The sequence below is a fragment of the Brienomyrus brachyistius genome, chromosome 8 (genome assembly GCF_023856365.1).
Source record: "Brienomyrus brachyistius isolate T26 chromosome 8, BBRACH_0.4, whole genome shotgun sequence".
Taxonomy (NCBI): Eukaryota; Metazoa; Chordata; class Actinopteri; order Osteoglossiformes; family Mormyridae; genus Brienomyrus; species Brienomyrus brachyistius.
The window spans coordinates 28,654,230-28,671,429 of record NC_064540.1 but is presented as its reverse complement, the minus strand read 5'-3'; the positions used below and the strand labels follow the sequence as shown (position 1 = coordinate 28,671,429).

Sequence of the window (17,200 nt, the reverse complement as noted above, 5' to 3'; positions counted from 1 at the left end):
AGTAATTTACCAGTTATTACCTATCCAGCATTGTCTATAGCTAATACATATATAACTAAAGCAGATGTTTTGCAAAGCCTAGCTAAGCTCAAAATAAATAAATCACAGGGATGCCCTGATGGCATCTTACCTATAGTGTTAAAAGAGATGAGGGATATTATTTGCCGACCCTTAACTTTACTGTTTCAAAAATCCTTATCTGAAGGTGTGGTACCTTCTGATTGGAAGCACGCCTTCATAACGCCTATTTTCAAAAAAGGGGATAGAAGTAATTTGTCTAACTATAGGCCAATCAGTCTAACTTGTATAACTGGTAAAGTTATGGAGGCTATAATCAAAGAGAAAATGGTAGATTACCTGGACTCCAATAACATTTTGCGGGATGGCCAGCATGGATTTAGGAGAGGTAGATCCTGTTTAACAAATCTGTTGGAGTTTTTTGAGGAAGCTACTCAGGAAGTTGATGATAAGAAGGCCTATGATGTCATCTACTTAGATTTCCAAAAGGCTTTTGATGTTGTCCCCCACAAGAGGCTCCTACTTAAACTCAAAGCGACAGGTATTTTAGGTACCGTAGCGACCTGGATTGATAACTGGTTAACAGATAGGAAACAGCGAGTAGTTATAAGAGGCACAATGTCACAGTGGGCTTGCGTTCATAGTGGGGTACCGCAGGGTTCGATTTTAGGACCACTATTGTTCCTAATTTACATAAATGATATGGATACCAATATATACAGTAAACTGGTGAAATTTGCAGATGACACCAAGGTGGGTGGTGTAGCAGATACTGAATTAGTGGCTCAGCAGCTACAGCGGGATCTTGATTTAATTAGTGACTGGGCCGATACCTGGCAGATGAAATTTAACGTCGATAAATGTAAGGTACTCCATCTAGGGAGCAGAAATATAAAGTACGGGTATTTCATGGGTGTCACTGAAATAAAGGTAGCTGATCATGAGAAAGACCTTGGTGTGTATGTTGATGCTTCCATGTCCCATTCTCGCCAGTGTGGGGAAGCAATAAAAAAGGCCAATAGGTTGTTGGGGTATATCTCCAGGTGTGTGGAGTTTAAGTCAAGGGAGGTAATGCTAAGATTATACAATTCCTTGGTGAGACCTCACCTAGAATATTGTGTGCAGGTTTGGTCACCATATCTTAAAAAGGACATTGTGGCCTTAGAAAAGGTTCAATGTTCTTATGTTCTTATGACTCTTTTCCTCAATGCTTTGGGTATTTATGCAATTTTAGCCATGTTACAAAACTCAACTAACCCTACAAATGCCTTTGCGCAGAATGATCATCAAGGTAACTTGTAGAAACTAAGGCTAACCAATAACTTGCCTATTTGGATCACCTGCTGTTATGTGTTTGTTAAATGACCTCTTTTATGACTGGGAACTCTTCCCATTTGTCACGTATTCGTTCAACAAATAATTATTTGAAAGCAATAAATTACATAATTTGAAAACAATTCCAGAATATGTTTTAAATAAAAGATTTTCTTGTTTCTTTTCATAACACGCGTTGATGTAACATTTTAGACAGTTTTTAAAGTTTGTTCTTCAATACGTGTATCATCGGTTTAATTTTTGCCAATTTTTTCACAGTGTACAAATAATTTTTTAAAACACAGTCTACTTGTGTCTCAATTGAAAATTGTAGGACAAAACATGATATTTAGAGGATAAAAATGCATCCATAGCTAACATTGTATTAGCTGTTACTGTTAATGAGAAGTCATTAAAATAGCATTACTGCTCTGGCATTTATTTCAAATGTATTTGTATTTAAACTTCTGGTATTCATTTCTCAGTGAACAATAAACATCTGTTGTAAGCAGTTCTGTAGTTATACCTTCCTACCAACAGTAATAAGAGGGTAAAAATGTAGGCTTGGAAAACCAAAGACTGACCTGGGTAAGTTATCTAAGCATTACATTGTAGAGCGAAGCAATGTTCAAAAATGCCAGGCAGGCAGGTTCCAAAGGGTGTGAGAAAGGGAGGGGCTGTGGTGGGCGGGGACTCACCTTCACAGACTCACACCTTCATGATCTGAGAGGAGTCAGAGAAGTCAGCAGAGGGGAGAGGGGCCAAGCTGGTAGGGGAGGCAGAGGGGCTCAGGGCGCACTGAGCTGAAATGTAATGGAGGAATGCAAATGAAAAATGTAGAAAAAAAAATTAAATGGCAGTTGCAGAGCTACTATTATCATATGCTATAGAGTGAAACGAAGCTGACTGGTAATATTCTAAATGCGTTTTTCCCAAAAACTTGAATTAGGAGAATACATTCTAGGAAAATAGCCTTTTTAGATTTTTACATATAATTTTAGAATTACTATTGTTTCAATTCTTTCTGTCTAAAAAAATGACATGCAGCCTATGAAAAGGTAACAGGGATTGGAGCATTACAGTGGAAGGTACAGTGTGGGAGGCAGGATAGAGGCAGGATAAAGAACATAAACCAGCCATCTGGGATTCTCAGTCTCTTTGGCAAGGCTTATATTACAGTTTTGCAGGCAGCTTCATAGAAAATGTGAAAATGAAAAAAGTAATGAACAAGTTTGTCTGAGAATCCCTTATTCACTTTGATTATTCCTTACATTGGATTAAAAATAACTTTTTTCAGCTCATTTGCATCCACCTGGTGAAATGATCAAACAAAAACACATTTCCTGATTTACGTGAATGGCATAAGATATGGACTTTGAAACTGTGGAAATACTTCAGTTTAGGGGTTGCAAACTGAATACATTCATACATTTGTTTTAATGGGACAGGGGTGGAAAATACAAAAGAAGGAATTGTTTGGCTGCTTTCTGAGCTACATTACAAACCTCCATACTGTATTTCAATGAGAAATTCCAGTACTATGGCATTCTTCAAAACATATACTGAGACATAATACACTTTAAAGACAATCCAAAAATGTATACTGTATATAAAACTGTTCTAGGTAAAGATTATTGATGGTTTAAAAATAAGTAAACCTTATAGCTTTGAAATTGTTTATTTTAGTTGTGATCCTCTTTAAAGAGTAAAAATTAAATTAACCATATTTATGAATATACCTTACAATAAAGTGTAAACAATGAAAAACCAGTGTTGGAGTGTGGCCGTTTTGCAAAGAAAGTTGCTTCTGCACTTTGCCTGGCTGGTTTCTGGTCGTTCCCAGTGTCTCCTGCTTCATCTTATTCTTGTGTACAGCTGTCTTAGAAATTTTAAACCTGGAAGCAACCTACAGCACAACGTAGCCTTCTGCCAGCAGAATCATGATTGAACCAGGATTTAAAAATGCAGATTTGTTTAAAAATATAGTGACCTCTTAATTTTTCCTGTGGCTGTATATATACAATAATACCTCGTCATACATAGTTTTGTCCGTTTTCTGTTAAAAATATAGTATTTGGAAAAATGACAAATTGTCGTAAGGTGCCTTATGCAACCTTAAGCAGGTCATGCGATGTTAAAACATATACAATAATATATTGTGATGCAAAAAATTTCTAAGTTTAGAAATGTAAAAATATTGTCTTATTTACCTGGCGTTTGGTGGCAATAATTATGAGTTCCACTACGTGGTGCCATTGTTGCTTGGTGTGTTTGTGTGCGTCACTGCAGTTCAAACTTGTATTTGTGCTATTCGCAGTGTCTCATTTGTGTTGCATTTGCAGTGTCTCATTCGTGTTGCATTCACAGTGTCTCGTTTGTGTTGCATTTGTGACTTTAAAATTTGCCCCATGGCTATGAAGAATATTCCAAGTGGTAGTGCTAGGCTTACTGTAAGTGTGTAGGATCTCTCTCTCTCTTTCACACACACACACACACACACACTCAAGGCGATTCGGATTGCAAGGGAAAGGAAGGCCAGCATTCCAAGTTTTATGGCTCAGAGAGCTAGAAACCTAGGAATAACATCCTGAGCCTTGATTTAAGATCCAGACTAGAGCAAACTGGTACCTCTAGTCTAAGGGGGGGAGGACTGCATACTGATAAGAATGAAACACATAGTGCTGGTGTTTCAAAAATCCAACATGCACCTCCCTCTTTCCTCACACACAGTACCTTGAAGAGAAAACATTTAAAGAATTTTAAGCATGTGTTTTAGATATCAATTTGCCTCTTATAAGACCTGTTATAGGAGAATATTTTCTTTGTTTAAACTAATAACAAAAGAGGACACCTTTCCTCTCCCACTTTCTACTGAGGCACCATAGAGAGCATGCTGACCAGCTGTATCTCCATCTGGTTTGGCAGCTCAAAAGGCTCAGACAGGAAATGGCGAAGACTGCAAAGAAGATCAATGGGACTTCTCTTCCATCCATCCAGGATACTGCACACAAATACTGTCTCAGCAGAGCCTGCAACATCATCAGAGACTCCGCCCACCCATAGACTGTTCTCCCTGCTGCCCTCTGAGAAGAGGTTTTGCAGCACCAGGACCAGGACAGTCAGATTTTGTATAGTTTCATTCCTCAAGTCATTAGACTCCTTGAACTCTCAATATCTCATGGCGACCCCACCCACCCCCCTCCCCACAATCCGCCTCTCTCAATCCATGCATGTCACTTTCAAGAATAGTTTTTTTCTTAAATGTCAAGTGCAATATGTCTGAAACAGCAATGTACACTGCCTTTTGCTGCTATACTGCTATTAATGTACTTTTTGTATATTCTATGTTAATTCCACTTTATATTCTATTTAGATTTTATATTTTTAAAGTTTAAGATTTTTAGTATTAATACACTCTGCTAGGCCGATGGTGAGTCAATGCAACATAATAAATGCACTAATCAAAGACACCCCCCCTCCCCTGAATTCCCTTTGTCTCCTCCCCTCCTAACATCGAATGAATGAATCAATACGTGTGTTGTTAAACACAGATATCTAATTATTGTAGTAATCCCATGTTTACCACAAGATTGTAATTTAAAATGCTTAATTTAACCTTTTGCTTTATGAAACTAATAGCAATTCATAAACCGAGGATTAAGATGTGAAGATATGCTGTTTGGAATTTGGAACAGAACTTCAGTAAAGCTTATTTAAATTGTTAATATCTAGTGATGAGCAACATACCCATACATACTATGTACCATTACAAATAAACCAACATGTACAATGTAATTTGAACTATGAAGTAATCAGTGCCATTCTTATGACGTGCAAAACCCCATGTCAGATTTGGTATCAAACTGACAGAAATATGTGATCGAATCTGATCATGGATTATTACACAATTGCAGAAATCTAAAGCGAAATACTTTAATTGAAATTAGCTCTAAAGTTGCTTCAGTAAACAGTCGTAAATCTGTTGATCTTGTCTGAGACTGTTATACAGACGCCGAGGACTCCGGTCAGATGTCCCCAGTCACTGGTCCGACTGTCGAATTCCCAACGATCAATATTCCTGGACTTAGACCTTAAAATCACACACCTCAGATTCCTCCAGGAGTAGAGTTGAACTGAAAGGTACTGATAGTACTTGCATGAAAAGGGGGTAGAAAAGCCACAAAACTATTAAGAGCTGTTCCAGACCTGCCCCCTCCCAACTCCATCTCAAGATCTTCTCATCAACTCTCCAACAAACTTCCAGAGATTCCATTTGCAAACACATAAACTTCCTTTCATTCATTTGATAATCTAACCTATATTAACCCTTTCAATCCTATCAATTTTTGAGTGTTTTTCTATCCTTTTAAGTTTAGGTTTATTACATTTCCTTTATATTTTTGTTGTCAGGACATTCTGGGTTACTCAGATGTGTCATAATTTGATATGCAAATGTCATCCTTTTCACGATGTTACGCACCTTGGAATTTCCGACTTTCAAGAGATAATCGAATGCAGGATAAGGGTTAAGCACTTCTAGGATCAAGGGTTTTCTGTCCAGAATAGTATTTCATTTTAAGGGTACACATTTAAATTTAGTTACTGCCTTCCCATATTCCATACTGCTCATTGATTTTATTCTGTTATTTTGTATTTGTTTTATGTTAAGTGTACTGTAATGTCTGTCATGTGTTAGTTATAGTGTTATAAACAATGCATGTCTTTTATTCATCTTTACTGGTGCAGGACCACCCTAAGCTTGTCCTAAAATATTGAGAGACTCATTGTTTGTTGGCGAAACAAAGCATTCAAACAGAATAATAATCAATAAGAATCAATCAATCAATTAATAATTTCCCTACTTATGGTTGGAGACAAACAATTAGATGTAATTTTTCCTAGAAGTGTAATGTTATATCGTTAAAAGATTGGGTCATGGAAAGGTTGAAAGGGTTGCTGCTATTGCTTGGTGCTTTTGGTTTGAGTGGGACGACGGTATTGACAATCATGCATGACAAGGAACGGATTTTAGCCCACGTTAAGGATGAAGCTCCAAGGATAAGGAACACATCATGAATAAGAGGAGAGGGAACATTTATGAAGAAGTGGAAAATGTCTCTCCCACTGGATTGAATGGCAGACTCATCAGAATGTTCTCATAAGCCAGAAAGTTGTGTCTTTGTTTGGATTCACCGCTGGGATTGTTTGTTGTTTTTTTTCCCTATTTGTTTGTATAATAGGTGCAGAAGAGAGTGCTTAGTTGGATTTGTACATGTATCTTTGATATAGACCTTGAAATATGCTTGTGGGCCTATTTTGCGAAAAGAGCTTGTAAAGTGGTGCAGGAAGCATTTATTAATATTGACCATGCATTTGTGTTGACTGGCGTTCCAACTGATGCTAAGTTAGCATTTATTGAAAGCACAGCTGAAACTGTAAAAGGGTCCTGCTCTTGAGATTATCAAGGCTGTTAGATTGCCAAGTGATGGTACTAGTGCATCAAATATTCTAGTAGCCCTGGAAAGTGTCTTTGGGACTTAAGAGTCCGGTGAAGATTTGTATTTCGCTTTCCAACTTCTTCCCCTGAACTCTGGTGAAGCTCTGAGTTTCTTTGTAGAATGGAGAAGTCACTGACAAGAGTAGTGCAAAAAGGTCGGTTGCCTGCTGCACTAGTTGATAGAACAAGACTTGAACAGCTGATTAAAGGGGCTGTAGAATCTGACATGATGCTGTTACAGTTAAGACTGAGAGAAAGAAAGGAATTTCCTCCAACTTTCTTGCGCCTTCTGAATGAGATTCTTGCAGAAGAGGAAAATGAGGCACAAAGGCATAAGCTGGATGTGACAGCAATATCTGTGCTTTCTCAAAGCACTTTAGAACCAAAACAGACTGAGATTCAAACACTGAAGGCTGAGGTCAAAGAGCTGCATGCCAAGCTGGAAGAGTCACATATGGCATCTGCAACAGCACCCAAAGCCTCAGAGCCCAAAGTGAAATCTGCAAAGTGTGCTGAGGCACAACCAGACCCTGAGGTGCAAGAGCTAAAGACTCAAGTTTAGCAACTTCAACATCAGCTGACTGTTATGAGTGTAGGGCGTGGTGCACTGCCTAGATGGAAACTGCCACAGAAACTCATTACAAGTTCCCGTGAGAGAAGCAGACCGTCAGTGAATCATGATGATTTCTTTTGCTATCAATGTGGTGGCAATGGACACATTGCTAGCAAGTGTCAGGAGCCTGAAAACGTGCCAGAAGTTATCCGAAAGTTACTCAGGAGAGTCAAAAGTGACAAAAGACAGGACCATAAAACAATTTTTCATGCCGCTTTCTCCAGGAGGAGTCATGTTGGTGAAGCTGCTCCAAGCAACATTCCTAGTGGGTTGGTAGGTCCTGCCTCCACTATGTCTGTAAAGTTAAATGGCCACAGGTGCAAAGTGCTATTAGACAGTAGATCTCAAGTAACAATTATATTTGAATATAGCTGCAAGCAGCAAAAATGGAGCCAAGCATACAACCAAGGCATGGATGGCATGGAAAGAATAGAAAAAGAGACTGGCAGAGGCCAATATTGACAATCCCCAGACATTTGCCTTTAGGAAATCATTACATTTTCAATCAAATCCAATATGGTGTCCGCATCAATTAAACAAACATAAATTTGGTAGTGGAGAGGACTGGGGATGTATCATGGTGTTAGGAGGCAATGGTTTTTCTATGTGAAACCCTTCCAGAATTATCAGCCAAAACACATTTTTGCTTATTTCAGCACACCTAGTGCTGGAATGATGCCATTTTTGGTGAATCCCTTTGGAATTGGGTCACAAGTCTATATTCTAAATTTGATTTTGATATCTCCAAGCACCTCCTACAAAAGAACCATACCGTCAAATTTTTTGTAGCATTTCTATCACCTCACCGGCAGAGGGAATTGGTTCAAAATCTTCGTCTGCATCTTCTTCATCTTTGTTGTCATTGCCACATGCAGAAATGCTTGCCTGTGCTGACTGCACACTTGATACAATGTCTTCATCGGTGATCATGCCATCAGTACATGTAACATCGTCTTTGTCGATGTCCATGTAATCTCGGAATTCCTGGACAGTGATGGCTAACTCCTGTGCCTCCTCTTCCAAGACAGCATCTGTAACGCTTGATTTTTCCTCCACTTCCACAAGTTCTTCTGCAGCTGCATGGCACTGTGCCTGAAACTTATTATCGGAAATATTCTGAATGACGCAGTGCATCCAGCAGTTCCAGATTGTTTCCTTTTTCACACCATTCCAGGCTGATCTCAGAAAGTTCATTGCATCTTGAAGAAAAAGGGTGTACACCCCAGTTTCATGAGCATTAAAAATGTTCTGAATCTCATAGGTATCCAAAAGTGTGCGCCATTTGAGTCTTCAGCCATGAATCCACCTTCTTCTGTTGAACCACAGCGCTCTCTCCACAAATTGCTTTGAAGACAATGTTATGCCTCTTTTTTAAATGATCCAGCCACCCCTGACTTGCTTTAAAGTCAGCTTTGCAGCAAGGATGTCCGCCTTCTCCATCAGCAAGGGACCACTGACAGGAAAGTTTGTTGCTTGCGTATTTGTGAACCATTGAAACACTGCATCGTCGACATCTTTGTGCACAGTTTTCCTTTTTCTAGCTGCAGTATGATTTCATACTTTTTTTCTAATGACTGAGTGTCCAGTTTTCTCTTAACACCTCCATTTTTAGAAGGAAAAAAATAGACAGAATAGCTACAGCGTGTTATCCCTCAGACAAGATCAACAAGAGTGAGTGAACCGTCATTGGAGTGAACGGTCATTTTATTGGTTAGTCCAAAGCTAGCATAAACTTAAGCCATTCACACCTGTCCACACCTCCCCCTCCTCCTTTTATGGTTTTCATGGGGATTTACAGTACCTGGATCGTGCTTCACCACTGCGTTGTTCAACAAATTACCATGCGAATGTGATTTGAATACGCGCTAATGTGGCTGTTTAGTACTTGTGATACATTTTCAAAAGCGGGCAATTAGTCATGGGGATTGAGATAACTAATGTTAAGTGGCAATTTTGGCCCTCTTTTGTGCTCGAGATATTAGGGTTCGACGACATAAAAGAATTGACATAATCGATGAGAAAAGGCTAAGAATTTGGCAGTTCCACTTCAAAAACGTCGACTTAATAGGATTGGCGAGTTAACCGAGGTCGAGATAAGTGGGTTCGACTGTAGTTAAAAATCGTAACGGAAACAGTATGTGCCCACGCACCTATGATGCTGGGCCCCTAACAAGTAGAGATATTCGCCTAATGTGACAATTCACCCAATCACTGGCCTTAGCAACATCCGGCTTCAGTTCATCTATCTACCCATACCGAGGCTACATAATTGTAGACACTGAATTTCCAGTTGCACTGACAGCAACGTGTTGCCACTGGTTTGCCCTCAGCCAAGTGGTCCAGACCACATCCCTGTTATTATTGGGACAAATGCCAACGTGTTTCACCGCTTAGCTGCTCTATGCAAAGACATTGTTGTGTGAGAGCAGGCACATTCTCTGAGAATCCTACCACAGACATCGGTGATGAAACTTGCATCATGTCAAGAGATAGATGAGAGGAAGGAGCCCAATGGTGAAGTCAGGTAGATGGGTCCAGGCCCTTTAGCTATTCCTGCTAGGGGTGAAATATCAGCCATCTGCAAAGTTGAATGAATGAAACCATTGAAGAGAGACATTTTTATGGTCAAGACACCACTTTCTGTGCCTGCTGGTGTGCTTATTCAGCCGGTGGTGCTACCATCTTCTGACCTGAATGCTGACAGTTTCAAAGTCCTGATAAGAAATGAAACCCTGAAAGATGTCCCTATGTTGGCAGGAACAGTCATTGCTCATGTGTACCCCACTGACAGTTACTTCGGCACAGAGGTCTAAGTCTACATCAAAGGTCTTTGATGCAGAATTGTTTGACCTTGGTGATTCTCCCAGTCCAGAGGCCTGGAAGCAGAGGTTGCATTAGAAGTTGTCTGAACGAGGCAATGTGTTTTCCCTCAACGAGTGGTATGTGGGTCTTGCCAAGAGTGTAGAGCACCACATAAGACTCAGTGACCCCAGGCCATTTAGAGAACGATCCAGATGCATAGCTCTAGCAGATATTGATGATGTATGCTGCCACCTGAAAGAGTTGCTGGCAGCGGGCATCATCAAAGAATCAAGAAGTCCATATGTGTCACCGATAGTAACTTAGAGGAGCATGAAGAACAACTCCTCACAGTGCTCGACCAACTGGAAGAATGTGGTTTGAAGATATCACTGGATAAATGCCAGTTTTGTCAGCCACAACTGAAGTATGTCAGACATATTGTGTCTGCCTCAGGAATAGCTACTAACCCAGAGAAAGTCAGTGCAGTTAAGAACTGGAAGATGCCAACTGACCTGAGATCTCTGAGATTCTATTCCTCGGATTCTGTGGCTATTATTGCCACCTCAGACAAATACACAGATGGATGACTGATTGATCAAGTGGGTGCCAACCCCCAAAGTGTCCTTAGTGTCTATGTTTATCTGACACAATTGGAGATGAGCAACCTAAAACAGTTGAGCCCCAGTGACTTGCGGAAACCCCAAGATCAAGACAGAGTCATTGGCGTGGTAAAAACAGCAGTAGAGGCTGACCTATTACAGCCAATGGCCAATAGTCAAGATCCAAATGTAACATTACTGCAAAGACAAGGTCCTAGGTTGATGGTGAAAAACCATCTTCTTTTCAGTATGGTGAAGAAACAATCTGGCAAGAAGAAACAACAGCTAGTCTTACCTGAGAAATTCCGTCAGATGGTCATGTGTTCTCTCCATGATGATTCCGGTCATCTTGGAATTGAACAGACAAGTGAACTTCTCAGAGACAGATTCTATTGGCCATGGATGATAACTGAGACTGAGGATTATATCAAGAATTGTCGGAGATGCATTACAAGAAAGACACTTCCACAACGAGCAGTTCCCTTGAGTCAAATCACAAGTACTGGTCCTCTAGACTTTGTGTGTATAGTTTTCTTGTCTATTGACCCAGATTCTAAAAGCATTGCGAATGTGTTGGTCATAACAGATCATTTCACTCGTTATGCCCAAGCCTTCCCTTGCAGAGACTAAAGAGCCCTGACTGTAGTTAAGACCCTTCTTGAAGAATTCTTTGTGCATTATGGACAGCCTTCGCGTATTCATTCAGATCAGGGCCGAGACTTTGAAAGCCACCTTATTAAAGAACTACTTCGGGATGCTAGGAATCCATAAGTCTCAAACATCCCCCTACCATCCGCAAGGTGATGCACAGCCAGGACGTTGTTGTCTATGTTACGAACTTTGGAACCTGCCAAGAGGTCACGATGGAGTCAGAGCATAAGTCCATGCATACAATTGAATGAAGAACGAGGCTACGGGCTACTCGCCATATCTACTCATGTTTGGTAGAGAAGCCTGTTTGCCCGTTGACATCTGCATCAACACTTCTGCTGATGGGAAAGAGAAGGTGAGATAACAGCAGAATGTGTAGAACATGAAGATAGACCTTCAGAATGCATATAAGCTAGCATCTGAGGCCTCACAGAAGAGTCATGAGAGAAACAAGAAAGAGTATGACAACCATCTGTGGCCACTGTGAGAGAAACCCCAGATGAGAGAGCACCAGTCTCCAGTGTCTTAGAACAAGCCCAGGCTCAAGATGTTGGACAATCTGAAGAGATTCCCAGAGAGGAGAACATAGGAAGTAGTCTTCAGCCACCTCCAGATCCTGTGGTAGTCACAGAGTCTGAAGGGGGAGAAAATCCCTCTGCAAGTGATGTGGTTGAGGGTGAAATGCCTGTTGAAATACCTGTCAATGAACCTGTTTGTGATGAATTTCTCAGAAGACGGGTAAAGCCTGTGATGAGATTTACCTACAATGAGCCCGGAAAACCGGTAGATAGGCCGCTCACTGTGGTTCACTGTGGTGTAGTTGTTCACGTAAGTAGTCCCTTGTCTAGGATAGGGAAGTATAAAACGCTTTGGTGTCACCCTATAGCCCAGTGTTTCCAGTGTGCCCTTAGAAATCCTTACCCTGAGAGAAAAGGTATATTCATTTCTAAGTCATAACACATGAGGACATGCTAGCTTTCAGAAGGGGGAGGGTGTAACAGTGTAAAAAGCCATTTAGATAATCTTGAGTTAAAACAATTAAAACAGATTTAATATAGTTTATAATGACTTTTTTGGACAAAAAAGTTTATTTTTAGTTATTTATTATGAGAAATAAATAAGGGAATAAGTTATGTTTCCTGCTTATTGTAGTGATATTCGTTAGAGCTGAATTCTGGGTAATGTAGTTTTATTTATTTAAACTTCTTTTGCTCTGAGCTACACTGGAATTTAAAGGTCACGGACCGTGTGGACGAGTGGGAAGGCGGACAGGATATCCATGTTCGCTGTATTCAGAAAAGGAAGGCAGAACGTGACTACCGATTTGTCTGCATGTCAGACACTGTATTAGTTAAGTATATTTGGATTCAATATACCTTGGAATTAGGTTTGCATTTGTTAATGTAAGTAAACTCGACGGAGCTGGAAGCTAGCCATTCTTAACCGCCTTTGAACGGGACTTCAGCTGCTGCTAGCAGAGAAACTATGTTGACAAGCTGCTTGAAGATTCCAGACTTGGATTCCAGACTTCATCCATGAAGATTGGATCACTGTCATAGCTGACAGTGTTATTAGTTGAATTGTTATTAGTTAGCTAAAAGGGAAACAACAAATGGTTTGAATATTTATCTGTGTTAGCAAAAGAACCCGGGAACGTCCCTTCAGTACCAAGTAAAGGCCTAGGGGGCACTATACACGTTAAGAAAGTTCTTGCATTCTTTGAAGAGATGAATCCCAGTTCTCAGCACTTTGCAAAGATTATAGGGGATGTCACTCCAGTTCGGCTCATTGTACATGAAAAGATGAGCAAGAGCATTCAGGGCACTCTGGACCAGGTTTTGCAGGGCAACTACTCACAGCCTCAGTCATGTGTTACTGATGAGAATCAGCCATCTCCAACACCTTCAACATCTTCAATGTAACCACCACCTCCTCTAACTTCCACATCATCCCCAGTGAGCGACACTTACATCACTCATGTAAAAAAGTTTTTAAATATTTTTTTCTTTACTTTAGCATGAATAAGATTTATACATTTAGGGGAAATGCTTATTAGGTGTTAATAAGGGGTCTGTATGTATTGTATGTATGTATATATTGCTAAATGAATTGCATCATTCTTCACTGCACTGACAGGGAAAACCTTCATGAAACACATCTGGTTCATCAGCAAACCCCTGAGTACCTTATATTAGGGTTCTGCAACCCCTATTCTGAAGGACAGCTGGAGAAGTGGAATGTGTTTTATTGGAAATGGCAGTGCGCCACATGAGGTGCCTTGGTGGGCCCTGGAGGTGAAGCCTCCTCACCGGACAGGAGTCGGCTGCGTCGAGATGCTTCGGCAGCTAAAGCACAAGAGATCTCAATTCGCTTCTCCTGTTCCTGAAGTTGCTGTTCTGGATCAGTCTCTCGGCTCTCGGCAGGGCCGTCCAGAAGGGGAACAACGTTCTGCAAGCTACAAGGATAAGGCAGGCACTAGTTAACTGGTATGCATTTATATACAAATTTCTAAAAACATCAGGAATACATCAAAGAACAAGAGTACATTGCAAGATTAGATCTGTGTTCTAGAAGGGAAAAGAGATGAAGCTTGCCCATACTTTGATTTGGCAATTAGTGTCTTGATCCGCTCCACCTTCTTTTGCTTCTCTCGCTCCTCCTCAGGACTCAGAGGTGTGCTGGGTTCTACGTCCAAGTACCGTTCTGGAATCAGAACCTTTTCTGGTGCTGACAGCTAGAAAACATCAAGAATGGAGAATCAAGTCGGACGCCCAGGCAGACACTTTGATCTTTTAAGAGGCGATCTGTTCTGAGAATTGTCACTTGGATGGGATTTACCTCCTTATTCAGGCCCATGTTGTATGCATCAGGCTCAATCTGGAGTCGTCGCAACCGTGCAATCTCCTCCCGGGGCGATTCTACACCTTCCCCCCGCACTGCCGCCTCCAGGTCTTTGATGTCCACCTCATGTGCTGTCAATCTACGCCGGACCTAAGCAAGAGAACACAGTAGGAAAGATCTAGTTTAGTTCCCTTTTAATAAAATATCAGTAGAAAGGACTACATTGGGCTACGTTCCCATTATCAGGATTTCCCTTCCAATTTACAGCAGATTATACTGATGCATTTTTTTATGGTTGTAGTTATTTTAGATAATTTCTACCATTTTTATTACACTGATATAATAAATGATTAAAAGCCTCATAAATAATACATCATAAAATGTTTTGGCAAAAGCATTAACAGTTAGGCTTGTGAGCAAGAGGTGGCTAAATTAAATGAAAACATGGGCCTTCAAATACGTTTTGGTCAAAGGACATTAACAAAATGTTAATGCTTCATTAAAAATATTTGGCTTATCTAAATCTAATGGAAAGCTGCATATTATGTAAGGTGCCTTGAATGAAAGTGACTGCAAAGCAAATGAGAAAATAAAACAGATCAACATCAGCCAAATGAATAAGATAAATGATCATAATCTATATGTAGGGCTTGAGGGCACACACCACTCTATAATTAGTGGAAGTTTTCAAGCCATCGATAGGCTGAGAGCTTGGGAGGTTCAGACTTCGCCTCTTGTCCCGCACGCTGTTGCTCTGGTTCCTCCTGATTCTCTCATTCTGCTCCTCTACACTCATCTTGGATCTGACCTCTGCTGGGAAGACGGCACTCTTGGGTCTCTCCTGCCAGATGAACACACACCGATGAGCAGACTGATCTCAAACCAAACTCCCTGCCTCAATCAAGACAACCTTTCTTGAGATAATACTTGCCTTACTATCTGGGTAATTGAGAAGAACCTTATAATTTATAAATCATGTTTTAATGTCTATATGCATTAAAATATCAAGCTTGTATTTCTATTGTACTCTCTATTTTATTCCTATTACTATGCATGTGCACAAAGACAATAAACTTCTCTGATTTTGACCCTTTCGCGGTGGAAGATAACAATGCAACTATCACTTTCATACCATTGAGTGAACATATAAATTGCATACAAATAACTCCCTGCCAATGCATGCAGTGCATGTAAGTCAGCCCCTTTTGGTACGTTGGAATCACGTACCCGTGCAATCCCATTGGGAACGTTTCCATTTCTACGATAGATGGCATCATAAGAGTTCAGTTCGTCTTCTGTCGGAGACTTAGTTCTGGGAGGAACTATACCAACTGTTCATGGAGACAAAAATGTAACTGATGTACAGAAGACCATCCAGAATTGTCAAAAGACCACTTAAAGTTATAGATTATGACCTTCTAATTGATATTACTGACCTAATAATGTTCATAAGAACAGTGTATTTTTGCTCATTTTACTTTTACATACCTTTGTTCATATTAGCTTGCCTATCCTGCTCCAGTTTCTGGCAGTCACGACTGTTAACTTTCTCCCCCAATAAGAGGTCAGACCGGTAGTTGAATTTGTGCTAGAACATCAGAATAATATTTCACAATACACAAAGACAATATTCAAATATACAAAAACCTTAAGATTAAATTTAAGAAAACTGAAAAATTTGTGTTACTATGCTCCAGATATTACATACAAATGAAGATCATATATTATTACATATTATTATTATTATTATTATTATTATTATTATTATTATTATTATTAGTCATCATAGTAAAATAGCACAAGACAAAAAACCAGTAGTTGTATGCCTTTACAGTACTACTGGGAAGACAAAGGCCACAGAAACCGCGGGCTTCACTGATTCATGGAGAGAATTGTTTAATGAACACAGAAAAATGGAATTATAGTTAGCCATGAAGATACATACCACTGAAAAACCCCTGTTCATCCCTGTGAACATGTGCATCTAAACTCACAAGTGCTACCCAAACCTTCCTGCTTCCTTATTTCTTTTATCTCTTGGGCCAGAATTAAATGTCAAAAAAATGTCAAGAATTAATAAGATGTACAAAACTATACTGGTCACTCCTGACTATGAAAGCAGAAATAACATGTTAAAGGTTCTGAATTACTTTTGCAGTAATCATCTTTTTTTGAGATGATTAAAGCTGAAAAGCTGTTTCAGTTGCTGTGTTGTGTCCAGAGGTTGTAGCTGAGCAGAAAACCAAGAAGGGAAAGTGTAAGAGTCAGAAGATGGCAGCAGGCAGGTCAGGCACAGGTGGAAAGACAGGTGTCTGTCAGTATGGGGATGGTGGTGGGATCCATGGTGGACTGTTCACTAATGAAAGGAAGTGTTGATGGCTCCTGCGAAGGTGAATGAGGTTGGAGGTGGGTCTCCTCCCATCTCCCACTCCTGGGGAGGTACCTGTCTGTGATTGGACTGCTCCACTTCTTCATAGTTGTTCTCCAGACTGCCTGACAGTTGGCCCACGCTGCGGAGCCAAGTGATGCTGTCAAGTGGTGGGGGGGGGACAGAGGGGGGGATGGCACTGGGGGGTTCCAAAGGGAGGTAGAATTTAGGGAGCGGGGGCCTTGGGGGCCCAATGTCCTAAAGCAGTGGGAAGAGAGAAAGAGAAAGGGAAGTACGGAAGAAGAAAAAGACCGAGGTAGATAGGAATGGAGGGAGTGATGGACAGAGCAGTGCAGACAAGCCAGGCAAGATGTGGCTCATGGGAAATTATTATAAATGAAAGTATACTGTTTCCTCATTATGTTTTTTACTGCAAACTAGCACCATTTCAATAAATCACAAATGTAAAACAATGTGATCCATGAAATTTTAATGTA

At 40.3% G+C, this 17,200-nt stretch overlaps 1 protein-coding gene across 22 annotated transcripts in view; it reads right to left on the bottom strand.

The window, feature by feature from the left end:
• Positions 1-17,200, bottom strand: part of plekha6 (pleckstrin homology domain containing, family A member 6) — a 104,900-nt gene that overhangs the window by 6,762 nt on the left and 80,938 nt on the right. For all 22 annotated transcript variants that reach the window (XM_049022499.1, XM_049022497.1, XM_049022498.1 and 19 more), the window contains 7 exons: positions 15,824-15,923; positions 15,563-15,666; positions 15,000-15,176; positions 14,333-14,485; positions 14,095-14,228; positions 13,804-13,949; positions 2,031-2,135 (listed from right to left, as the gene is read on the bottom strand). In XM_049022499.1, the coding sequence (XP_048878456.1) occupies positions 2,041-2,135; positions 13,804-13,949; positions 14,095-14,228; positions 14,333-14,485; positions 15,000-15,176; positions 15,563-15,666; positions 15,824-15,923 (909 nt within the window). In that variant the 3' untranslated portion in view covers positions 2,031-2,040. The remainder of the gene's footprint in view (positions 1-2,030; positions 2,136-13,803; positions 13,950-14,094; positions 14,229-14,332; positions 14,486-14,999; positions 15,177-15,562; positions 15,667-15,823; positions 15,924-17,200) is intronic.